This window comes from Haemorhous mexicanus, chromosome 5, assembly GCF_027477595.1.
Source record: "Haemorhous mexicanus isolate bHaeMex1 chromosome 5, bHaeMex1.pri, whole genome shotgun sequence".
Lineage (NCBI taxonomy): Eukaryota > Metazoa > Chordata > Aves > Passeriformes > Fringillidae > Haemorhous > Haemorhous mexicanus.
In genome coordinates, this window is record NC_082345.1 from 27,143,794 (window position 1) to 27,170,586 (window position 26,793).

The window sequence follows — 26,793 nt, forward strand, 5'->3', positions numbered from 1 at the left end:
GCTGCTATGCAAATTTGCTGGTCAAGCTGCAGACTGGCATTGCCAGCTCCCTGACACTGTCCCCCTGTAATTAGGCTGTGACCACTACCCTGGGTTCTCAGTGTGTTTCATATGGATAGTGACACTCTGTGTTTATATCAACAGGCTGTAGCCCCATGTTACAGCCTTTGGATTGTCTGGAAGAGCAATCCATGTATGAGGTGAGCCTTTGGAATGAACCTTTTTCATGCTGCTTTACTCCCACCTGCAGCTAAGACTGTACAATTGTGCTTCACGCATTATTTGTTCAGCCACTCACTACAAAGCCCATACAGACTAGGAATGCTCAGTACAGCCCTTTTTTTTTTCTCCTACAACGTCAACACAGTGACAGTGACAACAAAATAAAAGGGTGGAAAATAGAACTGCCTCCAGGGGCTTACCTTTACATAAGCTTCTTGACAGGCTGAAAGAGCTGGGGTCGTTCAGCCTGGAGAAGAGAAAGCTCTGGAGAGACCTGACTGCAGCCTTCCAGTACCAGAGGGGGATTATAAAAAGGAGAAAGATGGACTTTTGATACGAGCAGGTAGTGACAGAACAAGGGGTAGTGATTTTAGACTGAAGGAGGGCAGATTGAGATTAGATACAGGAAGAAATTCTTTACTGTGAGGGTGGTGAGGCACTGGCATAGGCCGCATAGAGAAACTGTGGATGTCCCATCGCTGGGAGTGTTCAAGGCCAGGTTGGATGGGGCTCTGGGCAACCTGCTCTGGTGAAAAATGACCCTGCCCTCCGCAGGGGGCTCGAATTGGATGATCTTTAGGATACCGTCCAATCCAAGCCATTCTGGGACCGAGTGGGCTAATCCGGAACCACAACCAGGAACGGAGTCAGGGAGACGGCAGCAACGCCCAGCCTGTTCCTGGGCGGGACCGCCACGAGGCGCCATGGCTGCGGAAAAAGAACTACAGCTCCCGTCGTGCCCCGCGGGCAGCGCGGCGGGAACAAACTCCCCGCTGATTTGCTGTGCTTTCCGCTGCTCTCGCCAATCAAACGGGCAGCGCACGGGGGACGCTCTCCACGCGCATGAGGCGGGCTGGCGGCGTCCCGGTAGCGATGGAGCGGGACCGGGCAGAGGTGAGTGGGACGGGACGGGGGCTCCTCTGGGGCCCGGGCTGGGCGCTCCTGGGGGCGGCGGTGGCTCCGTCCGATCCCGGCGGGATGGGCCCCTGCGTCCCCCTCAGCTTCCCGAAGAGGCTCCGGGTGATGCTGCCCTTGCTTGGCAGCCCTGGGGATTTTAAGGTGTCCGCAAGTTTCACTCACCTGTTGTGGAAGAGTAACGGTGCAATGGTGCGCACGTCCTACGAGCTGCTGCAAAATGCACCCACACAGGGACTAGAAGGCGATGAAAATCTTAATTTTTTAGAGGAGTTCAGGCCTTTCAGACGTCAGGAATGCTGTCTGAGGCCCTGGATCCTCAGGAGAGTAACTCTTTGTTCAGGGAGTAACCTGGGAACCTTGGGTCTGTTTTGTGTGAAAGCCGGGGAGGATGCGGGGAGACAGCAGTGAGTGAAGTCCGATCTTCCTGTCCGCGTGTCTGTAATGATAGCTAGGAGCCAGGGATCAGAAGGTGATGGGCTTGCTGCTGATCTTTTGTTGTTGCCCACTTGGAGGAACAATGGTATCCTCCTGCCTCATGTAGCTGTTTGTATCTGCTTTTCTGTTCCATCACTTCCTGTGCTGATGCTGAGTGCTTACTGCTGCTTCATGAGTTGCTAACATATTTTCCCAGCTTCTTTTATGCTTATTTGGAGCCTGGTTCAAGATTCTTCTAGTCTGTGCTCTTTCTTCCTTACAGCTCTCCTGCTGTAACAGCGAGTACAAACAGCCAGTGAAGATGTTTAGCTGTGGAGGCATCTGGGTTTAGGCAAAAACCTATAGCAAATGTCCTGCCATCCTGCTGGTGTAGTTTCTGAACTGAGGTCAGCTGTGGACTGTGCAGTTTCCAGAGGACATGAGCTGTCCCCAGGACTGAGTTGGTCCTGCTGACTTCCAGGCTGTGCTGGTCTTGTGAGCTGTGGTGGCAGGAACATGCAGCCTGTGCTCTGTTCTGGAAGTCTGTGCTGGCTTTACTGTGACGGTGTCTGCGCTGCTGTGCAACTGTGTTGGGAGGAACATTGCCTGGAAGGACATAGTCTCGTCTGTCCTTCATCAGTAAGGCAGTGCTTTGCCCTGTATTTTTCTATGTTCCTCAAGCTGCTTTCTATCTAGCAACAGCCCTGTGGCACTTTCCTCTTGGGAAGCAGAATGCAGCATGTGGAATACCAGTAAAGGGACCTGTCTGGGGGAAGGCATTCAGAGTCCTGCCTTTGGGGTTATGTGGACTCCTTGCCCACCCTGAGGCTACTCCCTGGCCCAAGAGGGCCTCCCCCAGCAGCAAAGGCAGGTTTACTGTGCAGTGTAAAATGTTTTTAAAGCAAACTGGCTCTTTTTCTAGCTGGTGTCTGCCTTCTGCCACAAAACTTCATCTTTGGAGCGGGTGGAGGAAGAAGGTGATGACGATGAGGAGAATGATGAATTGGACATCTTTGGGGGTTACGACACCCTCACATGCTATAACAGCAGCATGGGCAGTGGCAGCAGCTCCTGTCTGGAGGAGTCCAGCGATGATGAGGTGCCAGAGAGGGAAGCTGGAGAGCTCTCAGCCTCTCCAATGCACCAGCCATCCACAGGCCGCCTCACAGAAGACAGTGGCTCTGAGCCAGGTACTGCCTGTGCTGCCTTGTTCAGGGTGTGTGCCTGCACCTTGGGGATGCTTTGGGAGCAGCTTTGGATTCACACTACATTTTCTGGGCTGTGTGGGGGATCTGCTCTGTATAATGACGGTTAGCTGGTCTCAGCTCTGTCGTTGTAGTGAAGTGACTCTGCTAAATCCTCACGTTTTTGGCCTTCCTTCTCGCAGCTGTGTGCGAAATGTGTGGGATTGTTGGCACCAGGGAGGCTTTCTTCTCCAAGACCAAACGTTTCTGCAGCGTCTCCTGCTCCAGAAGCTACTCCTCAAATTCCAAAAAGGCCAGCATCCTGGCCCGACTGCAGGTGCGTTAAAACCTTTCCAGCTGGCTCTCAGGCTCCATCGTGCTTGCAGGCTCTTGTCATGCTGGGGGACTTCAACCACCCCTGTACCTGCAAAAAGTAGCATGACAAGCTGTAGGTAATCCCGGGGACTCCTGGAATGCATGGGGGATAATTTCTTAAGCCAGGGAATAGACAGCTGTAGCAGAGGGAGCGCAACAATAGATTTGATGGTCATCAAGGTAAGTGACCTAATTGGGGATGCCAAGACTGGAGGCAGTGGCCGCAGTTGCAGTGGTCATGCATTGGTGGAATTTGCAATCTTGAGGAGTATAGGTCAGCTAAAGACTAAAGTCATGCTCCTGAACTTTAGGAAGGCAGACTTCCAGCTCTTCAGAGACAGTCTGTAATTCTGTGAGATTTCCTGGGGATGAAGCAGGATGTGCCTGTATGTAGGGGTAGGTGGTTGCTCTCTAATTAAATATCAGACTGACTTTCCCAGTGGCTTTTTCTTCCTGCCTGAAGTCCCCAAAGGAAGCATGACAGCTTAAAGGTGGTGCTCCCTAATAGCTGAGAAAGGACACACTGCTATTTTACCTGCTCTTTCTTGTTCCTGTGAGCGTTAATAAATATTGTAGTAGCCTGGAAATTGTCCCAAGGAAAAGATGAATACCCAGTTGCAGGGGGTGGCTTAGTCTCCTGTGCCATTAATGTTTCTAATGTTCCTTCTTTTGTAGGGGAAACCACCAACAAAGAAAGCTAAAGTTCTGCACAAGGCATCCTGGTCAGCCAAGATCGGGGCCTTCCTCCATTCGCAGGGCACGGGACAGCTGGCAGATGGGACACTGACAGGTCAGGATGGTGAGTGTAGGTGAGGTGTGAGGAGGTGCAGCTGCTGGAGTCACAGAAATGGGGACACCTTGAGGGCTGTAAGCTCTGCAGTCCTCCTCCTCCTCTCTGGTACACTGCCTTGTATGATGTGTGTGGATTGCTCTGACACAAGCTGGCAGAACACAGGGCATGTCTTTTCTCCTCTTCTTGCCCATCCACTGTTGTAGCCTCATCCTCACTCCTTGTATTACTTGGCCTGGAGTGTAAGCTCTGTGGTCCCAGTCCCATGAGGAGCTGACTTCTGCTGGCAAAGGTGACATAAAGGTGTCCTGCTTCCCCCGGCCATTTGCTGCCCCACTGCCCATGGCAAGTTATATTTGCCCTGAGTCACTCGCTGATCACTTTGAGCAATAACCAGTCACTGCAGCTGAAGAAGCAGCAACTTACTGTGTTAGGGGAAAGGGGAGGGCTCGGGCATGGCAGCAGCAGGGAGTGATCCCTGAGCAGACTGCTGCTGGAGCACAGCTGTAGCCTGCAACGAGAAGTGACTGTGGGATTAATCTCTCAAATTAGTATCTCTGATTTTCCCAGCACCCTCTGGGAAAGCAAGTACTGCTGATATGACCCTGCAGTGTTGCTGCTGAGAGGCAAAATGTGAAGTGGTTTAACCCTGAAAGAATGCACTCTCCCTGGAGTGCTCTAGCCCTGGGCTGGACTTGACCCCTTTTGTTGCCCTTTCTGCTCCCCCAAAAGCAAGTGACAGCAAATATTGATTAATAATATATTGCCTCTTGTGGGTGTTAGTGACCATGCAGTCATGTAGGGTTTAGTTTCCCACCAGAGAAAATGCAGTGGAATGCATAATCCCTGTGTGTTGTGTCCTAGTGCCTGGAGGCTGCAGGCTGTAGTCCAGAGGTAACTGATCTTTGTGCCTGTTCTGTGATCTCGTCTGATTTTCTGCTCTCATGTCTGCTTGCAGCACTCGTCCTGGGCTTTGACTGGGGAAAGTACCTGCAGGAGCACGGCTACAAGGCAGCTCCTGTCAGTTGCTTCAAACACGTGAGTTCTACTTTGCTGGGCATGGCAGGGCACACAGGGCTTGTCATATGCATGAGCCCCCCCTGCTCCTGTGACAGGTGGTGAGCAGAGGCCCAGTGGGGGTTATTGAGACCAGGTGATGCAAGGAATGAAATTGGGGTTTTTGGCAGCTGAGAATGGGAGTCTCACAAAGGGTCCAGGAGTTTTGGGGGAAGGAACCAGAGAGGGACTTGGTAGAAACACTGCTGGTAACGATGCCTATGATTTTTAGCTTTTTAAGTTTTTCATATATTTGTAGCTTTGTAAATTGCTAAAGCATGGCTGTAGCTTCTAGTATTTTTCCTATTTTTCTTCCCTACATGTAGGAACAATAAGCTAACTTTATAAACACATTCAGAAATATTGTAGTCTTATTCCAAGAACAGAACCAACTGGAGGACATTCTATTTTCCAACCAGAATCTGAACCAGATATAACAAAAGTGGGGCAAACAAAACCTCTGCACTGCTTCCAGTGGGTCAGAACCCCAGGAACTATTACCTAACCAACTAACATTTTACCTGGACAGTACATGATAAGTGTACTAATCGACTAATCTTATCAAAATTGTAGAATTACTATACCACATGTGATCTTTGCCATATTGTGTACCTGAAAGCTTTCAAGTAAAGGTTTGCTTTTATATTGACTCTAACATTGTTGGGAAGATCTATTCTATTTTCCAGGCATCAGTAGCGATGGCTTAGTGCTGACTGGGAACAGAATTAGTTCTGACCGGAGATGGTAGTGGGAAGCTAATTTTGCAGTCTGTATGGCTGAGTACAGCCCAGGGTGATGTGCAGAGAGGAAATCAGTTTATGTGAGCCTGGCAGTAGCTGCACCTCCAACATGTCCAATTTTTATAAGACTTGTCATATTCCTTTTGAGTTGTCTGATAGTACTGACAACATTTCCTTTTCTTTGAGGATAGGTTAGGCAGACATGTTAGGTATCCTCATTGTTAGGTATCTTTATGCCATAGAGGAATAGCAGCAGCTACTTTGGAATAATAGGACATCTGGCAGTGAAGCAGTTAAGTATTGCTATATTGTATTCTGCCTTTTGGGATCCTCAGTGAACATCCCCGTGAGATGTTTGGGACCATTCAACTGTATTTCAAGATGTTGGCAAATCTAGGAGGGGTAAGGCATGCAAGCCTGTGTATAAGGTGAAGGTGTAGCTGCCTAAGACATGTCTCTGAAAGCTAGAAGGGCCTAAACCCTGCTCTGATTTCCACGTCCCTCTCCCTGCCTCAATGGCTGCCTCAATCTTTCAGGTGCCACTCTTCGATCAGTGGGATGATGTGGTGAAAGGTATGAAGGTGGAAGTGCTGAACAGTGATGCTGTGCTCCCCAGTCGTGTGTACTGGATTGCATCTGTCATCCAGATTGTGGGTAAGTCTCCAAAGTAATCTTTGACAGCTGGGCGCAGCTAAGCTCTGAGGGAAGCTTTAGAGAGCTGAGGGTAGCTGGTCAAGCAAAACTGAAGCTCTTTGGAGCTCTACAGCTGCTGAGAGATTTTGGAACAGGAAATACCATGGTGCGGGAGTGAGAGGAAACCAGCACGTGGTTCCTCTTCTGGTTGCTGGTGAATTTGCAGGAGTAGTTACTGGAGAAGCTCTGGTAACCTATGCGGAGTGCCGAAGGCCATGCTGTGGGTACTAAGCCTGTGGTGCCAAATTCTTGGTCTCTAATGCCTTTGTTTGTCTGCTCTGTCCTGGTAGGATACAGGGCCCTTCTGCGATATGAGGGCTTTGAGAATGATGCTGGTCATGACTTCTGGTGCAATTTGGGCACAGTGGATATTCACCCCATTGGCTGGTGTGCCGTCAACAGCAAAATCCTGGTACCACCACAAAGTGAGTGTGGAGCGAGAGGGGTCACCATATACCTGGGCATGGAGAAGCTTTGGTTTATGCCTAGCACAGAGGGACAGGTGTTCCCAGTGCATGTAGGACTACAGCTCCATTTGTGCTTTGACTTACAAGCAGCAGTTTGAGTTTGGGAAGCTGGAGACTGCTTGGATTGCTCCCTCTTCATCTCCCTATTATTGACCTAGGGATACTGCATGCAGAGCAGTAGCAGACCTGTGGGGGCTAATGCAGGTGGCTTTTCCTCCTTCTAATCCACATGGTGGCTGGACTTGAACTTTGGGGGAACTTTTTGATCCTACATCCTGGGCAACATCTCTAGTAAGTGCAGTGACTCCAGTCCCTGCACAGCTAGCAGTTCAGAGAGGGATGCCAGTTTAGTGGAATTCTGGCAAGCTGAGATTTGCTTGGTATGGCTCATGTGTTTTGCTCTATTACCACTTCCTCATCTAGATCAGTGGAGTTGAGTGTCTGCTTGGCCCAGTTCATTCTGTAATGGTGATCCCTTCGGCCAGATGTGGGGGCAAGCTGGCAAAACAGAGTACAGAATCTGGATGTGAAGAAGGCCTTCTAGTGCTAATGGGCTGTCAGAGAGATGAAAGGTGTGGTGCTGTAATTATTTTGGTCATAAAGATGGACTTTTTCCCTGCTCACATGTAGCTATCCATGCCAAGTACACTGACTGGAGAAGTTACCTCATGAAAAAACTGGTGGGAGCTAGGACCATCCCAGTGGATTTTCACATAAAGGTAACCATGGGAGGCTGTTGTTTTGCAAGGGGGAAATGAAGCTGAAGTCAAGACATGTGCTCAACATGTCTCTTCTGGTTCTGATCTGTGCAACTTTTGTGTGCCTTGAAACCTGGGCAGGGGCAGTGAGTGCTTCCACATGCTCCTTAGATACTTGTCATGATGCTGTGGGTAATGGATGGCACAGCCTCCATGCCCTCTCAGCACAACAATGTCTGCTTTGGGTCATAGGCAGGCTTTAAAAGCTGTTGTCAAATGGTCTGCTGGGAAATACTGGGGATGAGGTTTGGCTGAAGGGAGAGGCCACTGCAGCTCCAACCTGGCCTTTCCCTGCCTTGTTTCAGTGCCAGGGAATAGCTCTGAGAGTCAAAAAGGTTTGCCTTCAGTATTGGTAGCAAAGCAGCCTGAAGGGAGTGAGAAGGGTACAGGCTTCCTTTAAGTGCCATGGCCTTGGCATCTCCATAGCTCTCATGATTGTTTTTGTGTAGCCTGCGCTGAGATTAGACCTTGTTAGAGGGAAGAGGATCTCCTGTAGCTAGGAGCTTTGGAAATGGCAGATAAGGAAGACAGTCCCAGAGACAGTAGGCAGGAAGGCATGTGATAGGGGTTTTTTTTGTGCAAGGTAAGTGGTGACACTAAGCTGGAGATCTGGATGTATTTAGTGCTTCCCATGTTACTTCTCAGAAAGTTAAGAGGTTGTTTGTAGCTGCTTGTTCCTGGGCCCCAGCTTGTAGCTGAAAGGGAAATGGTGGAGGGAAACAGACATTGCTTTTGTCTTTCTCCCCTTAGCATCTCCACTCCCACCTAATAAACAGGAAGTGGAAGGGGAAGACTTAGGCTTAAAAGTTCTTCTGGATTCAGGTGTAGGCTGGTTTGGGTATCTATTTTGTGTTTCCTAGTTGCTGCATGGCATCTTGGGATCACAGTTCCAAAATGTCAGGAGTTCTGTAAACACCTCTGGGCATTTGTGGAGGAATAGGACAAGGCTGCATGAGCAAACCAAAGGTCTCAAAAAAGTCAGAAGCCAGTGACTCCACATACCTGTGCCTTTGGGTCAGTCTGCAGAGTAACTTGCTTTGGATATGGAGTTGGGAGATAGATTATCATACCTCTGATCAGAATAAAAAGGTGAAAATAAGAACCTGACCTCTTTTGAAGTCAACTGAAAATCCTGTTGCACTGTGGGAAGCTACACGTCTAACTAACTGCAGCCTCAAAACCCTTGTGCTCTCTTTCATGACTGAAAAAGGCACGCGCAATTCCTTACTCAGTCCCTCGTGAGCAGAAGTTCTCACTGGGAACATTCACACAAGGTGGTGGCTGGGCGTTGCTGCTGGGCTGGAGTGGGGCAGCTCTTATGAGGCCACATGACAAAAGGGACACCCAGCATGTGTGTGCCCAGCCACACTGTCATGTCTGGGGCTGCCAGCTACCTGTCCCCCCAAAGAACCCACTCCTATGCATCTCTTCCTAGTCAGCTTTGGACAGTGCCAGGGTGCATGTCTGTGGGGAAAGCTGTTCTCTGAAGTGTTTGGAGAACTGTGGCTGATCTCATCTCATCTCCTTCCTCTGTTGGTTGTTGCCAGATGGCAGAGAGCATGAAGTACCCGTTCCGGCAGGGCATGCGGGTCGAGGTGGTGGATAAGAACCACGTGTCCCAGACACGTATGGCAGTGGTGGACACAGTGATTGGGGGCAGACTGAGACTTCTCTATGAGGACGGTGACAGTGATGATGACTTCTGGTGCCACATGTGGAGTCCCCTCATCCATCCTGTGGGCTGGTCACGGAGAGTCGGCCATGACATAAAGAAGACAGGTAATGATCAGCCATCAACCACTGCAGCCATCTTCTGATTTGCTGGGAACTGCCTGCACCCTGCTGTTGACACCAGTCTTGACATGCTGGGAGTGAGACAGTTGCTCCAAGACCTAACAGGTGAAGTCTGCTTAGTTTTGTGTCTGCTGTTTTTTTAATCTGGATAGATAAAAGTCCTGTGATCACAGGTCACAATGGGGGACTGTAGGGTTTCTTACCTGAAGCAGACAGTCTGTCCCCTTAGCATGAGAATGCAGACTTTGCAACACGACAGATGTTTGTAGTCTTTTTTGAGGAAATTCGTGCTGGCTTCTGTAACACTGGATGCCATCAGGTTGCATTTTTATGGACTTTACCAAGAGGAATTGTTGATTGGCTTACTCTGGCAAAGTAAAAGACAAAGGCAAGACTTGAGCACTGCTGATCCTTTTGGTTGTGTCTCTATTCCTGCCTCTCCCTGGTGATTATAGCTGCCTGTGTTATCAACAGTTCTCAGAGAGCTGAGCCATCTGCTTTTGAACAAGCCCTTCATCACAGCCCATTTTATAAGAAGTGTAGAGGGGCTGACCTGTTCTTTTTATTAAATAGTCTCATATTGAGGGGGTTTATAGCAGCTAAGTTCTCACAGGAAAATTAATAACCAGTCTGTTTCCTTACTGCAGTTGCCGCAGGTTTTTTTCCTCTCTGTGTTTTTTCCATTCCTCACAGATGAAAAACGTAATGACATGGCAAACCATCCCACCTTCAGGAAGATTTACTGTGATGCTGTGCCCTATCTGTTTAAGAAGGTAGGACAAGTCTGCCTTTCTGTGGGGGTCACAAGGAAGGAAGCAGTGATAGCACTTCCTTGCTTGGGCATACAGGCTGCCATGTGGGTTGTTGAGGGTGATCTTTCTTAGACCTAAGGGCAGTAAGGTCTTTGGGGTGTCAAGGTTGTTGTTAAGAAGGAGCAGGTCAAACTAGAAAGCTGAAAGAATTAAAAGACAGTGACAGATTGAGGCACTCAATCGAAGGGCAAGCAGGGGAGCTTTGAGTTGGAGAGCGAAGAGGATTGCATGAGAGAGACCAGTTCCAACAAGGAACTGGATCATGCTGGTAAGGACTGAGATGAGAAGGAACCTTGCTTTGCTATGGAGCAGCAGTTGGGCTTGGCTCTCTGACTGACCAGAGCCGTGGCAGGAGGTTGCCAACACAAACATAGTGTTGGTTTGGCTGCCCCTTTGTATTTCTTGTAATATTTTTGGTTTCCCCTCCCAAGCTGAGCCAAGTGAAGAAGTTCTAATCCTATTTGCACTTGCTGTGCTCAGTGTCAGGATGGGACTGTCCCATGCCCCTGGCAGCACATTTACCAGAGTCTCCCTTAGGTACGAGCTGTCTATTCTGAAGGTGGATGGTTTGAGCGAGGCATGAAACTGGAAGCCATTGACCCCCTGAATCTGGGCAACATCTGTGTGGCCACTGTTTGCAAGGTAAGTTCGGTGAGCTTGAGGGGGTCTGCTATGTTTGCTTGGGATAATGCAGCTTCTCCTCAGCTCTTTTCAAATTAATAAGACCAGGTACAATTTTGCATGGGGGAGCAGAGAGGGCTGTCAAGAGAGGTGGACAGCTGATGTGTGGAGGGAACTGGGGGGTTACCTCAGAGTTCTGACAAGCTGTTATCCATGTGTACTTAAACAGACAGCATGAAGATGAGCATGCTTGGTCCGCAGGGTAGTGCCCAGTGTGTGTGACTGGCAACCACCCTCTTTCCACCACTGGGCACGCAGTACGGAAGATTTGTTCTCCATTTCTGAGAGTGTATAGAGAGGCCCCTGTGGAAAGAAGGGAAGAGTTGTGGAAGGTGACCTCCATGTGGGGAATGGCATGAGGATGGACATGTCACCTTCATTCTCTCTTGATGAGGTGGTTGTAAGCTCTACTCTTGTGCTAGTATCAAGAAGGAAATTCCTTCCCCAGGTTTTCTCAGCGAAGTGTGTTGAATGTTGAAAGTATAGCATTCATCTGGGCTTTTCCTGCTTCCTCAGGAAGCTGTTTGCCTTCACAGAACCCAATCTGAGGACTTTGACACTTGGGAGTTTGGCAGTGGGATGCTCTGAGAGCTGTTTGTGTCTTGTGAAATGTTCCCTTCAGCCACGGTTTAGAAGTGGAAGAGTTTGGGACTCTATCACCTTTAGTAGGCACTAATTACCAGTGAGTGACAGGAGGGGATAAGTCTTGGTGCTGTATGAGGTAGCAAATCCAAGGGTTGTGTTGTATGAGGTAGCAAATCCAAGGGTGGTGCTCCTTCCCTTCTACCCAGTAACAAACTCATGATCTGGCTGGGGGAGAAGGATTTTGAGCTGCTAATGAAATGATTCTGGGGGAGAGCAGAGCTCTTGACTGCTGTGTTACAGAGCCTGGGCTAGCTCTTAGAACTCCGGCCATGCCAGGAGTGGGGAACTGCCTCGGTATGGGGATTTACCAGAGGCAGAACTTTTAGAGCCACTTGCTCCAAGGTGCCAGACACAAGTCATGACAGGGACCAGGCAGAGACAAAGGAGGAGACGCTTTGTTTTGAGGTTCCACAAGAAAGAGCCTTTTCCAAGGAAAGGGATCAGATACAAAGAGAACCCCGGACACTCCTGTGCAAAGGTTTTTGTACAAATCGGGGGTGGATACAAACAGCTAACCAATAGGGAATCCTCAGGGGAGGAGCGAGGGATAGTGTCTGGGGCAATTGGGGTAGGAGGGTGGAGAGGATGGGTCACAGTGGGCCAGTGGGGCTTTGAGGAGTAGGGGAATTCCAAAAGGGTGTTCCAGTCAGGGACTGGCTTGAGGTTAAAGTGGCAGGGAATGTTTGGGAACAAAAGGGGCTGAGTTGCCTTGACAGGCAGGGAAAGAGCTGGAACAAGGGGTGGGGAATGGCATGAGGGACAGCTTTGAGGGAGGGTAAAACCCAGGGGTAAACTAACTCGGGGAGAACATGGAGGTGCAACTGAACAAACCAGTTAACACAGAATCAATAAAATAAATTTTATTTATTGAACTGAAATATATATATTTATTTATGAACTGAAACAGCTCATCATTTAAGGCTTTTCTCATAGTCCTTTCACAAGGCTCTTAGTGTTGGTCCCAGTCCTGCAGAACTTGCTGCTTTGCGGATTAGCTTGTGTTGACTAACATATTAGGAGAAGCTTGGGGCATATAACATTGGATTTTACTATCTAGTTGCAACTGTGATTGATATGTGGGGACTCTTGAGAAGAGAATCTTTTGCAAGGAGGAGCGGCTTTAGAGCAAGTAGAGCTCTACACTCATGCCTTCACTCCCATCTCAGGTTCTCTTGGATGGGTATCTCATGATCAGCATTGATGGAGCAACATCTGATGATGGCTCTGACTGGTTCTGCTATCATGCCTCCTCACATGCCATCTTCCCTGCCAACTTCTGTAAGAGGAACAACATCGAGCTGACCCCTCCAAAAGGTGAGATTTGGACTCTGCCCTGTAGTACAAACCTGCATGCAGAATTTGATGGGGGGTGCGTTTCTGAGAGGGGTCAGGTTCACATAAATCAAAACAAGGTCCCAATCTGCTTGTTTCTCAGGGAGATGGCTAGTTCAGAGAGCCAGGCTGTTTAAGCTTTGCCCATATACCAAGTCTTGGTTAGCTCCTGGAGATCAGTGGCAGAGGTGTATGATCCCCAAACTGAACAGAATAAAAGCTTTTAACGGACAAGGAAGGTGGGAAGGGATAAACAGAGCTATTGCTGCAGGAATCAGTACTTAAGTGTCCACAGTCATCTCTATTCTTTTCTCTATGAATAGATCTGACATGAGTATTTTTTCAAACTCCTAAGAGACAATCACCCTAGGAGTGTTTTTGCTGCCTCATCTAGCCATACCTGAAAAGGCCTGCTCTGAATTTCTGTATTGCGGCATTTTTGTGCAGTGACGTTCCATCTTCATTTGACATTCCTGCTGATGGGAGAAAGAAGGATTGGTCCAAGTGGTGTGTTTTGAACATACTACTTCCTAGTTGCTGCTGGTCCTTCCCTTTCTCTGTGGTCTGGGTCTATGGCTGACACAGATGTTCAGAGCTGCAACTTGCTTTTTTCTGTATTTGCCTGAAAAGAGGGGTGCTGGACTCCCATGGAATCCATGCACTAGGTTCATGTCCAAGATCAGGCTGTACATGCAGGTTCATTGACCTGCTCTGCAACTGGTTGCTATGCCTCCTTCCTGCCTAGTCTGCCTTTTGTCCCAACTGGTCTACCCAGTGATTGCCTTTTTACTTCTTAGTGTTTCTTCCTTCTGCAGGGCATGAAGCAAAGACATTCAGCTGGGAACGTTACCTGGAAGAGACCAAATCAAGACCTGCTCCATCACGGCTCTTCAACACAGTGAGTGCTGCCAGGAAGAAACGATGTGTAGGGATGCTTGGAGTAAGCAAGGAGGAGTGCAATAGCTCTGGCTGTCACAAGATCACAGAGATGGAAGTGACTTCTTGTCCAACACCCCTGCTACAGCAGGATCACCTGTAGCAGGTTGCTCAGGACCTTGTGCAGATGGATGGAGACTCCACAACCATGTGGGCAACCTGTGTTGGTGCTCGTTGGCACTCATGGTAGAACCTGTGTCCTGATGTTCACAGGGAAACTCCTGTGTTTCAATTTGTGCCTGTTAACTCTGGTCCAGGAACTGGGAGCCACTGAGAGGAATCTGGCTCCATCTTTGCACCCTCATTTTAGGCATTTATACACATAAATAAGGTACCCCTGGGGCTTTTCTCCTCCAGGATGAACAGTCACAACTCTGTCAGCCTTTCCTCATCACCTTCTGGCCCTTTGCTGGACTCTCTCCACTGTCTCCCTTATACCAGGGAACAATTCAGGTGTGGCCTTGTCAGTGCTGAGCAGAGGGGAAGGATCATTTCCACTGACCTGCTGAGAACAGCTTACCATCAGCCTTCTTTGTCTCAAGGGCACATCCCTGGCCCATGTTCAACTTCATGTCCACTGGGATTCCCAGGCCCTTTTCTGCCACGCTGCTTTCCAGTCAGTCTTCCCCTAGCTTGTGCTGGTACCTGCGGTTCTTCCTCTGCAGATATGGGATTCCAGGTTGTCAAGGTGCCTCTGGAGGGCAGCACAACCATCTAGTATATTCTGTCTCTCCTCCCAGTTTTCTACTAGAGGCAAGCTTGCTTGGTTTGACATGATACTCTGACATGTCATCTGGATAATTAATTAAGATGTTCAACAGGAGTGGATCCAGTATTGACTCCTGGGGTACACTGCTATTTACTAGCCTCCAACTAGACTTCATGCCACTAATAACCATCCTCTTGGCCCAGTCACTCAGCCAGTTTTCAGTCTATCTTGCTGCATCCACACACAGCATGCAAATCTTCTCTAGGAGGTTCTTGTGGCAGACAGTGTCAAAAGTCTTCCTGAAGTCAGGACAGACACTATGCAGTACACACAACATATTCAGTCTCTAGTGGGCTGCAGTTTGCTGACAGCGCTTTAAGGAGAGCTCAAAGGCCCAGGAGTATGTACTCTCCAAGTTGGGACATCAGTGTCCTGCCTTTTGTGGGTCCCTCTGAGTGTCACCTGTGATTCTCTAGTGTTTCTGTGAGCTCCAAGCTCCTGGTGGGTTCTGCATTGCTCATTGCCTGTGGATGTGTGGCTGGCATGTTGGGTGGAGGGTGGGAGCTGCTTTACATCAACAAAACTGCTGCAGTACCAGGGCCTATGCTGGTCTTTCTGATTTCCCAAGGGTATGTCAGGTAATTGTTTGACTGTGTTCCTGAACTGCTGCTCCCCTGTAAGGATCTTGCTTCTAAAGGCTGGGCTGAAATTGGCTGAGGACACAGCTGGCCTTGGATCTGGTTTTGGATCTATGGGCTTGTTGTCTGCTTGCTAGAGGCCAGCCTGTGTGAGAGTGGTGTTGGCCAGATGTGGGTTTGGACTGAGTGCAATGGCCTTGGCTTTTCTTTTTTAATTTTTTAATTTTTTAATTTTTATGCACCCAGGACTGTCCCAACCATGGCTTCAAGGCAGGCATGAAGGTGGAGGCAGTGGACCTGATGGAACCCCGACTCATCTGTGTGGCCACAGTGAAGCGTGTAGTCCAGCGTCTCCTTAGCATCCATTTTGATGGCTGGGACAACGAGTATGACCAGTGGGTGGACTGCGAGTCTCCGGACATTTATCCTGTGGGGTGGTGTGAGCTGACAGGCTACCAGCTTCAACCACCAGTGGTTCCAGGTGAGTGAAGATTTTACTGTGGTTTCTAATGTTAGAGATAAAGATTTCCTTTTGCCTTGATTTGCACTGGCTACCAGAAATCTTCCTCTGTTGCCACATTCTAGCAGCTGGCAGAGGGACGAGCCTTGATGGGGAGAAAACAGCCTAAGTTTTGAGATTGGCTCTGTTCCCCCACACCAACAGAGAATTGCTCCTGAGGAAGTTGGGTAGTTCCAGGTGGTCCTATCCCTGCACAGCTCCCTTTTATTAAGCATAGCTATAACCTTAGCCAGATAGCAGCAGGAACTCGCCCCATGCTCCCTTTTCTCATCAACTCTTTGACTCTGTCTATAAAAGGTAAGAGCATCCTCTCAAAAGTTCGTTCCTTCCCTTGTCACGGGGAGGCCACTGCCTCACCTTTGCAGATGTTTTCCTTCTTGTTTCAAACTACGAATCTTGTTTCTTTACTGCCCCTACAAAGTCTATACTGGGCCTCTCTCCCCTGTGCTGCCCCAGCCTGCCGCTCTGGGCCCTTGCCTGGAAGCACAGACAGCAACTGCACTAGAGCCTTGCTTTCCCCTCAGCCGGTTGTCTTGGGAAGAGGGCTTTGGCTTGGGGGGACGGGTATATCTGTTTCTCGCTTATGTCACTTCATCCCAGTTACCTACTGGTTATGGGACTTGGCTTTCGTTTCCCTCTCGTCTCCATGACAGAGCCCACAACTGCAGCGAAGGCCAAGGAGGTGCCCAAGAAGAGGAAGAAACCCTATGGAAAGAAGAGTGAGTGATGTTTGATTAGTGCCCTCCCGCTCGCTCGCAGGCTGGGCCCAGTTAGAGGAACCCTGTCCATGTCCCATCAGAGCAGGAGAGAGAGGCCTTGTCTTGCTGTGGATGCCCTCAGTCAGCTGTGGGTTTACCAACACACCTTCACCCTTCTTACCTGCCTGTTACCTAAAGAGCAGAGAGCTGTGTGTGGGAAGGATCTGTTTTGCAGTCTGTTTTCTGTTGGCCGAGGTATATATGGCACTTGCTTCCAGGTGTGAGGTTGTGCTGCTTTCACTACTGTGTCCATGGTTGGAGGGAGATGTTTGCTGCAGCTGGAGAGCAACCCTGCTTTGTGTTGAGGGAAAGAAAGCCTTAAGATGGCTGAAGAGGCCAGTAGAAATACTTTTATTGTTTCATCTTGTCATTGTTGTTGTCATTGTTGCAGTAGCTGTGGCAAATCATGTAGACAGACAAGAAATTCCTTCTTGGGGGGTGGAAGGGAAAGAACATCCAAAGAATATAAAGATTTTCAACCTAAATAAAAAGGTCAGCTAAAAACCAGAACATTTACAGTTACAATGTCTGCACCTTGCAGCAAATATGCTCATTGCCTAGGACTAGACTCAGACAGGTAAGCAAAGCTGACTCCACACTGATTCCAAGAGGACCTGCTCCTTGGAAGTTAAACACATGCTGAAGTGCCTTGCCTTTAATGAAGGAGAACATGAAGGAGCATATTTTGAGATGATGACTATAGAATTTTTCTCCAGTAGGCCATTTCTGTTGTATAACCAGTTGGCAGCTAATGACCATGTAGCTTTCTGTTCAGTTGTGCTGGTCCCTGGCCTGTGGTTTCTCAGAGGAGCAGGATTGCTGATTTTCCAGGGGAATAGAAATACACTTTTGCTCATACTCTGTTATCTCTTTGTTAAGGAAAAAAGTTACCTGCCAAAGCCCGCAATGTCAAGCAGACTGTCAAGAAGGCTTCTGCCATGAATTCAAAACGAGAAGCAAAAGCTGCCAGCCAGGTTTTGCCAGAGCCAGCACCTGATGAGAGTAAGGGAATGAGTTATTCTATCCTGCAGCCACATCCACCTTTCCCCACACACACTCTTGGCCAATAAGTCATGGGCGCCCCCAGGCAGGAAAAGGCAGCAGCATGTCAAATAGCCTTCCTTACTCCTCCAGTAACACTCCAGAGAGTAGAAGAAAGCATTTGCTTTGCTTTCCCTGGAAAGGTTTGACTGCCGAGAAGGTTTGGTGGGACCAGTACTGCTCAAAATTTCAATGCTGCTAATGCCTGCTGAGGGCCTGGTTGTGTGAGGTCAGGGAGGAGAGACAGAGTGGGTATGTCAGGGGTGGCTGTCACATCCCAATCCCCATCAGGGCTGTAGCAGCATATGAACCGTGCCTCTCATGCTGCAGTGACCAGAAGAGCAGCTGGGTCACCTGCCAACCCTAGTGGGTAGGGTAAAGGAGGGTGGGTGAGGTGCCTTGTGCACATGGGGATTGGAGAGCCATGAAGGTCCCTCCTGTTCATTTAAGTTCCCCTGTGTGAACCCAGGCAGATTGAAAATGGATGACATCAGCTTTGGATGCCATCATCCCTTAGGAGTTATTCTTGGGAGCCAGCAGCTCAATGCTGCCAGGGTTTAGTCCCATCCTGATTGCTGCTGTGACCGTGGATAGATTTGCAGTGGCATGACAGGGCTGCCTGTGGTGAGGTACCCTCAGGAAGTGGGCTGGCCCTAGGGCCTGGGGCATTTTGAGTACCTGCATGGACAGAGCTGGTTTGGAGGTGCTGCAGGTATGCTAGTCAACATGGGTTGATTTTATTTACTTATTTTATTTTTCCCTCTCTCTTTCTATCTCTTGCTAGTCATTGCTGTGCAGGTGAAAGAAGAAACCATTGACCCTTCAGATGCAGAATTTGGAGAGACAGAGCTTCCCATTCCCATCAGCAGCATAAAGCAGGAGGACACAGATTGATCTGGAGCATTCCACAGCTGCCTGCAGCAACTTCACCTTGTGGCTCTTCAGGGAAGGTCCTGGCAAAGGGAAACAGAGGACCAAAAGGGCCTTCCTTTTTTAAAGCAGACCACCCTGTGGCATCATAACTCTGCTTTCCTGGTGTGCAAGAAAATTTCCCCCAGACTTGTAATATTAAGCCCTAGGAAACAGCAAAAAGACTGCAGGCGTGCCACAGAGCACAACCTGCGTGGCTGCTGTAGTTGTGCATGCCTGATTTTAAAGGCACCTTTTGGATCAGGAGCTCAAAACAGGGAAAGAGGCTGCCAGAGCACTAAAGGCCAGTTTGAGTTCTTAGTTTTGACTGGAGGTGACAAGTGATGAGTGCAGGACGTACCAGGAAAGGAGCTGTAGGACTTTGCTGCCCCTGTAGGACTTTGATGCTGTGCTCTCTGGTCTAAGTGCTGCGAACCCCAAGAAAATCAGGACAGGAAGAGTGGAAAGAGGTGAAGAAACAAAAAGAGATGATGATGCCTGCTGAAGAAGTGAGACCTTTTTTCATAGAATCATAGAATGGTTTGGGTTTGAAGAGGACCTTAAAGATCTGAAGATCCTCACCTACTTTCAATACCCCTGCTGTGGGCAGGGACACCTCCCACTAGACCAGGTTGCCCAGAGCCCCATCCGACCTGGCCTTGAACACTTCCAGGGATGAAGAATCCACAACCTTCCTGGGCAACCTGTTCCAGTGCCTCACCACCCTCACAGTAAAGAATTTTTTCCTAATACATAATGTAAAACTACTGTCTTTCACTTTGAACCCATTCCTCCTCGTGCTGTCACTACATGCTCTTGTAAATGGTCTTGCCTCATGTTGCCTGTATGTTCCCTTTAGGTATCAGGAGACTGCAGATTACCTTGAAGCCTTCTTTTTTCCAGAGTGAACAATCCCAATTCTATCAGCATTTTCTCATAGGAGAGGTGTTCCATCCCTTTAATCATTGTAGTGGCCTCCTCTGGACTTGCTCCAACAGATCTATGTTCTTTTTTGTGCAGAGGATCTCAGAGCTGGATGCAGCACTGCAGGTAGGGTCTCACCAGAGCTGAGGGGGAGAATCCCCTCCCTCACTCTGTTGGCCATGTTGCTTTTGGTGCTTTCACACATCTCTTGATGCTTGATTGGCTTTCTGTGCTGTGAGTGCACACTGCTGGGTCATGTCCAGCCTCTCATCCACCTGTATCCCCAGATCCCTCGGCAGGACTGTCCTTGATCCCTTCATGCCCCAGTTGGTGTTGATACCAGGGTTTGCCCCAACCCAGGTGCAGCACCTTGCACTGGGTCTTGTTAAGCTTCAAGAGATTTCCATGTGCCCACTTTTGAATCTGTTCAGATCCCTATGGCTGGCATCCCATCCTTCAGGTGAGTGAAGAGCACCAACCAGCTTGGTGTTATCTACAAGCTTTCTGAGGGTGCACTTGATCCTTTAGTCTGTGTCAGTAATGAAGACATTAAAAAACACTGGTCCCAATACAGACCCCTGAGGGACACCACTGGTCACTGATGCCTACTGGGACTCTCAGCTGTTGACCACTACCCTCTGCAGGCAACCATCAAAACAATTCCTAATCCACCAAACAGTCTACCCATGGAACCCATCACTCCAGTTTGGAGGGAATAATTGTGGGGGACTGTGTTAAAAGCTTTACAGAAGTCTGCCTGGCTCAAGAAGCTATCTTCCATGCATTGCAGAGTCTCCTGGATTGCCTGCAGTTTACCTTGGTACTTTCCCAGTAGCTGTCAAGGTGGCTGAAGTCCCCCAGTAGGTTTGGAGTGTGTGAGCACGACGCCTCCTGTAACTGGGGCAGGAAGGCTTTGTCAATAGGCTCCCCTTGGTCAGGCAGCTGTAGCAGACCCCAGCCACAAGGGTCCTTTTGTTGCCTCAGTGTCTGATTTTTACCCACAGTCTTTGAACTTCTCCATGGCTGTTCTTCAGAGACAGCTCTTCACACTCAATGCGCCTCTTGACATAGAGGGCAACCCCTCCACCTCTCCCTCCTTTCTGTCTCTTCTGAACAGCTCATAGCCATTGATAGTCACACTCCAGTCACACAATTTGTCCCAGCAAGTTTCAGTAATGGCAACAAGGTCATAACTGTCCAGCAGCATGGTGGCATCCAGCCCCTCCTTTGGTTTGTTGCCCATTCTGTGTGCTTTGGTGTAAAAGCACCTTGGCCAGGCTGTTGGCTGTATCACCTTCCCAGAGGAACACCCCTTAATTCCTTTGAGGTATTTCCCTGCTGGTATCCCTGTTGGCTTCTGTTACCTCAGGAGTCCCTGGCTCACCTCTTAAGACTACAGGTGTGCTTCCCCATGTTTACTACCTCTTCAAGTCACCTGCAGAGGGACTCACTAGCACCCTGTCCCTTTAACCTTTTCATACCATTCTACAGCTTGCCAGGAAAGAACCTGAAATTGTCCCCTTCACATCTGGTTTAAGCAAGGAATTGGATTACCCAAGAAGGAATTTAGGAGGATTCACCCACAACCATAAATACCTTTGGTGATAGCTCTTTGAGGCTTACTGTGAGGGACAATCAGGGAACATCTTTCACTGCACTGATTGGTGTGATCTACTCCCCAGAGGAAGCCATGGGACTTTGGACCTCACCTACACTGAGTTCTTCAGTTTAAGGCCCATCTCACCAAATTAGGCAGGCTGCTGCCAAAGATTCTCTTACCCTTTATAGACAGGTAGATCCCATCCATCTAACATGTTACAATCATTAAAGCACACACCATTGTCCTGAAAGCCAAAACCTCCATGGCACTGGCCTCAAAACCAGATAGTCATCTGCACTATGTGTCTGCTTCCGTAATTTCTTGCTTTTGAACCCAGAATTGCAGAGGACTTGGAGCATGGTTTGAGTTTTTAATTTTTTTAACAGTTGTACTATAAATTTGGTCTACGATTGATACCCTAAAGCCCTATAACCAGCTTCAGGAAGAGGCCCAAGGCTTGCATATTGCTTTCCAGGCCACCAAAATCCAGAGTTAGTCAAAACATATCTTTATCTGTACATTTATCTTTCAGAGCCTTTTCAATTTAAGCAAACTTCTGGGATCTGGGGTCCCAACCTATGCAGTCATGGGCAACAGGTTGAACACATTGTTTATCATGGGATCACTTACGGATCACAGATCGAAATCTGCAGGAAATAAGGCTTCCATGTGCATATGTTTTAATTCTGAGGAACTTCTGGGAATTAAGGCAACATTTTCACGAATGATTTTTGAGCTTTCTAGTGTAAGATTTGTGCTAGTGCAGGATCTTACTGGATGGTGCTGGTTGCAGTCCCACTCTGGGTTCTTCTATGATTTTGGCAGCTGTGAAAATGCTTTCAAAAACAAAACCAAACTTCTGGATAGCAGCTTTTCCACATGGCTGGATGAAGCCTTGGAAAGAAGCAGCAAGTATTTGGCTTCATTGTTTGCATCACCAAAGCATGCTGTAGACTCTAGGGAATGTACCTTTGTATCCTGCAAAAGCAAACCCTACATCTTTGGCATATCAGCATTGTTTTGGTGGCACTAGGCTCTGCTGTGCACCTTGGGTGATATTCATGTCTCCATGGTGGGGACGAGTCTAGAAAAACTGCTCTAGCCAGACTGTAGGTAGGGCCCTGTTGTGTCCAGCACATGTCCAATACGCCTTAAGAAATCCTAAGCTCTGCTCTTACTGAAGCGTCTGGCTGGAGATTTTCCCAACCTCTTTTTCTTGCTGGGCTTGCTGGCAGCCTTAGTCTTGTTAGGGTTGGTATCCCCAGCCTCGCCTTGTCCCCAGCCAGGACAAGTTTGGAAAGTGGTGGAAAGCTTCACCTTCAGCCCTTGGGCTTCTGTAGGGGAACCACAGGTGGCTCCTACGCAGAGGTTGAGTTTGTTGATCCACCTGGAAATGTGGTAGAAGATCAGGGAAAGAAATGAGGAAGGGTGTAAGAAAGAGCAAAAGTCTATGCCCATAAGTGGATGATCACTTCAAAGTAAGGCCAGGTAACCTGGGTGACCTCTGAATATCTCAATATTTGCCTGCCCCAGCTTGTGGCTACTTTCCCTACACCCAGAAAGCCCAGGCACCTTCATCCTTGCACACAGATGTGTGCTACATCTCGCCACCATGGGAAAAGACCAAAAGTGGCCCAGTGTGCTGTGAGTTTGTGCCTTTATCATAGGAGGTTCAGCTGCCCCCCAGGCAGATCCCTGAGGCTGCTCCCCCCTTGTGGCACTCACCTGTGCAGCGGAAGGAGCTGGCAGTCACAGTGGAAAGGCACATCCTGCAGGTTGAGGATCTCCAGCCCCGTGAAGTTGCTCATGTCGGGTATGTTACTCATTTTGTTGCTCTCCAGGTGGAGGCTTCTGATCTTGGGACCGAGGCCAGTGAAGGCATATGGGGAAATCTGCAATGGAAGAAGGGTAAGTCAGGGGCATGCTGATCAAGGCAGGGAAGCAGATCTCTGCCCCTGAACTTCTGATCATCTTGGGGGGCCTGACAACCTGTGCTGAAGCTGGTGGCCCCACAAAAGAGCTGTTTTAAATAGGGGAGAATGTTAATTTATTCAAGCAGTTTCAATCACATTTTGGAACTCATTAGACTCTTGTTCAGTCTTCTTAGAGAGAAGGTCACATGTAGGAAGTCTCAGAGTGATCCCTGGGTGCTGTTCAGATACACCATTTTTATGAGGGTGCTGCTAACACCACTTCCTTGATAGAATGGAAATATTCAGGATAATAGCAGTGGAGAGGCCTGCAGGACAGCCTATAGGAAGAGAAAGAAAAATCTGGCCAGAGCTGGGGGAAGGAGGTGATTTAGGAAATGGTGTGGACCCCAAAGAAATTGGGTGTTTAAGGACTGGAGGGAGTAAGCTTCTTCCAAGGGAGCCAGGAGCAAGGTTGAAGCAAGGGAATGCTACAGATGAGCCTGAAAAAAATCTGGCTTCCCAGCCAGGCTATGGAACATCTCCTGAAGGCTTGGGAATTTGAGGACCTCTGTTTGGATGACCCTATAGGGGCCACCAGCCATGGGCAGTGTAACCTATATATGCCCTGTGGTGCCAGTGCCCCTTGGGAGTCCCATAACACACTCACCTGCTCCAGGCCCATGTTGTCCAGGTAGAGGTGCTGCAGGCTGGAGGCCACTGGCAGGAAGACACCATCCCCCATGTGCTTGATGGGGTTTCGGGACAGCTTCAACTCCCTCAGGGCAGGCAGGCCTCGCAGGGCTGCTGTGGGCACCTCTGACAAATGGTTTCCTTCCAGGTGCAGCTTTTCCAGCATCTTGGTGGGAGCCAGGGCAGCCACGGCAATGTGCCTGATGGCATTCCCAGCTAGGTAGAGCCAGCGGAGCCCCGTGGCTCCGGCCAGGTCACCCTCCACCAGCTCGCTGATGGCGTTGTGCTGCAGATGGAGGGAGATGAGGTTGGGCAAGAGCCGGAAGGTTCCTGCAGGCACACGGGTGAAGGCGTTGTGGCCCAGGTCGAGGTAGGCCAGCTGCGGGGCCCCCTCAAAGGCAGCAGCTGCCAGGGTGGAGAGGTGATTGTCGGTGAGGTACAGGTAGACCAGGCTCTCTAGCCCCCGGAGTGCCCCGGGGTGCAGCTCCCTGATGCTGCACCTCTGTAGGTGGAGTGACACCAGCTCCTTCAGGCCAGGGAAGGCATCCGGTGGTACTGTCCTGAAGGGGTTTCGGCGCAGGTCGAGAAGGCGGGTGTCCTCAGGGAAATCCCGAGGGATCTCCCGTAGGTCCCTATTCTCACAGGACCCGTGATGGAAATCAGGGGAGCAGACACATCCCCGGGGACACTGCCTGCTGCTGGCTGAACTTGGCTGCTCTGGCGGTGCCGTGGGGCTAGGGGGTGGCCGGAGGTGACTGCATCTCATCTCAGGGGACTTCAGGGAGTTGAGGGACCGGCCACGGAGGGCAGGGGGTGCAGCACAGGCACCCTCAGCCTGCACTCGTGCCCTTGCCAGCCACTTGTGAAAGGGGCGCAGGAGGCAGGAGCAGAGAAGAGGGTTCCCATCCAGGCTGACCCTTACCAGCCCTCCTGCCCCAGCCAGGGGTGGCAGCCCCTGCAGCTGGTTTTCTCGGAGGTCCAGAATACGGAGCTGGGGACTGCGGGCAAAGGCATCGGGTGCCACATCCTGGAGGGAGGCGTGGTCCAGGAAGAGGTGCCTCAGTGAGGCCATGGCCAGGGCTTCCTCGGCCACGTAGGTGATGGGGTTGTGGCCCAGGTCTAGCCGGGTAGCCCCATCCAACCTGGCAAGGGCCTCGCCAGGCAGTGCCTGCAGTTCATTGTGGTCCAGGCTCAGCCTGCGCAGGGCAGGCAGAGCAGCAAAGGCCTCACTGCCCAGCACATGGAGAGCGTTGTGAGACAACCGGAGCCATCTAAGAACCTGCAGTCCCTGGAAGATCATGTCTGGGAGGTAGACCAAAGCATTTGCCCTCAGGTCGAGGACAGTGAGGGACCCCAGATGGCCAAAAGCACCCAGCTGTATCTCCTCAATGCGATTCCCCTCCAGAATGAGCTGCTGGAGGGAGAAGAGCCCGTCCAGGGACTCCTGGTAGAGGAGGGCTATGCCGTTGGAGGCCAGGTTGAGGTAGACAAGCCTTCCCAGACCCCGGAAAGCCCCTTCCTCCAGCCTCTCCACCTTGCAATGCTGCAGGTCTAAGTGTGTCAGGTAGGGGGTAGCAAGGAAGGCTCCCGCTGGGATGACCATGAAACTGTTGCCCCGAAGGTCTAGTTTTCTGGTGAGCTGTCAGTCACACAAATAAAACACTGAATTACCCCAGGCCTGCCATACCCATCTTCTCTCCCCATCCCTTGACCTTTCTTCCTCTTCCCCACCTCTGGGATGGTGTCAGGGATGGCAGTCAGGCTCCCATTGAGACACAGGACATGGGCACGGAGGTTATCGCAGACACAGGGTGCAGGGCAGCGGGCGGCAGCCGTCGCCCCCGAGGCCACTGCAAGCAGGAGGAGCCCCCAGGATGGCCCCATATTGGAGGGTACCTGTGGCTGGGGAGAGACAGATGTAAGGCCAGGAGAGAGGTGAGGCTCCCGTGCATCCCCAAACAGCATCGCCTGCTTAGAACCCCATGTGCCAAGAGGGCTGCTGCTGTCACCTAGTGGGTCAGGTCTCACTTTCTCTTGCTCTCACGCTATGATTTCACAAGGTATAAATGAGGAAGAGTGGAAAAAAGAGAGGAGGAATTCTTGGAATGAAAAGTGAAAGTCACAGCTAGCAGGTCACTCACAAGGAGCTGGCTTTAAACAGACACCCACCCCACCCCTGCATTTTCTTCAAATATCACTAACTTAAGATTGCCTTGGTCTGTGCAAGCTATCAATATCTCTCCTACAATTCTTTTTGTAAGGCAAGCAGGTGTAGCCATCCAGAGAATATGATCACACATGCTTCTGAGCTGCTACCCTTCTTTAAATGGCAAATGTCCCATGTCTCCACCATCCTGGTCATCTGCCTCCCACCCTGCAAGCTCCCTGCTTCCCTCCTAAGCTATTCATAGCAGTGTTTGGAATAGAACTCCACTGTTTAGCTGCAGGAAGGAGAGGTTGGTTTTGGCTGTGCAGGAGTGAGCCCCTGGGGTGAAGGTATCAGAGAGAGAGGCCAAGGCTGGGAGAAACACAGAGGAGGCAGCAGGCTGCAGATATGACCAATACATCCTGCTAAACTCTGAGACAGCATCAGTGGGGTCTGCAAGGCTTAAATTTGTGGAGCCACTGTAGTGCACAGCCCCATGCCCACTGTAGCTCATTGTCCTCTGTGGTCCCATACACCAACACTGCTCTCCTGCTGTCATCCCATCTAGTCCTGCTGCAGCCCACACACACAAACACACACAAACACACACTCTGGGGCAGTCTTCTCCTGCACACCCACTGCCCAGTGCCATCAATGTAATGTCCCTAAACTCAGTCCCCATGCTGTGCCTGGAGCACTGCCACATGCCAGACATCATGCCATCACTCCCTCCCTCACACCTGGAGAGTTCACACACCCGGAGTTTGGAGTACCTGGACTTCAAGATGTGTCGAAGAGAGGAAAGTGTCCCCTGCCCTGCCTAGCAGCTGCCGAGCTCCTGCACTGGTGTTTGCTCTCCTTGCAGAAGTGAGAACTGAATGGGCCCCGTTGTGTTGCTTTCCCAGCAGCTCTCACCAGGCAGAGCCACAAACGTGGGAGGAGGAAAAGGACGGGGGGAGGAAGGGTAAGCCACCCCTGGAGAGAGGGCAGCAACCCAGACATTACCTCCCCCTCGATTCACCAGGGGCTGAGAGCACCAACCCGGCAAAGCCCATGTGGGGTTTGCATTCACTGTTTCCAGGGCTCTGCCTTCATTTTCCAGGCTGTGTTAGTCACAGGAGCTACAGA

The 26,793-nt window shown here is 50.0% G+C and overlaps 2 protein-coding genes across 4 annotated transcripts; one reads left to right on the plus strand and one right to left on the minus strand.

Moving 5' to 3' along the window:
- Positions 1-1,023: 1,023 nt before the first annotated feature.
- L3MBTL2 (L3MBTL histone methyl-lysine binding protein 2) lies at positions 1,024-19,176 on the plus strand. 3 transcript variants are annotated; one of them, XM_059846513.1, is made up of 17 exons: positions 1,024-1,116; positions 2,477-2,744; positions 2,942-3,075; positions 3,789-3,912; positions 4,862-4,941; positions 6,236-6,353; positions 6,683-6,817; positions 7,490-7,578; positions 9,165-9,396; positions 10,105-10,184; positions 10,761-10,865; positions 12,716-12,863; positions 13,697-13,779; positions 15,411-15,645; positions 16,338-16,403; positions 17,322-17,444; positions 18,268-19,176. In XM_059846513.1, the coding sequence occupies exons 1-17, from the start codon at positions 1,066-1,068 to the stop codon at positions 18,375-18,377; spliced, it is 2,181 nt and encodes a 726-aa protein (XP_059702496.1). In that variant the 5' UTR covers positions 1,024-1,065; the 3' UTR covers positions 18,378-19,176. The 3 variants fall into 3 exon arrangements, with proteins under 3 accessions (XP_059702496.1, XP_059702497.1, XP_059702498.1); XM_059846514.1 differs by having other exon boundaries at positions 3,789-3,903; XM_059846515.1 differs by lacking the exon at positions 16,338-16,403.
- Positions 19,177-21,579: 2,403 nt separating this feature from the next.
- CHADL (chondroadherin like) lies at positions 21,580-25,413 on the minus strand. Its single transcript, XM_059846516.1, has 4 exons — positions 25,251-25,413; positions 23,497-25,158; positions 22,642-22,808; positions 21,580-22,303 (listed from the first exon to the last, which is right to left on the minus strand). Exons 1-4 carry the CDS (start codon positions 25,401-25,403, stop codon positions 22,078-22,080), a joined length of 2,208 nt encoding a protein of 735 aa, XP_059702499.1. The 5' UTR covers positions 25,404-25,413; the 3' UTR covers positions 21,580-22,077.
- Between the last annotated feature and the right edge of the window lie 1,380 nt (positions 25,414-26,793).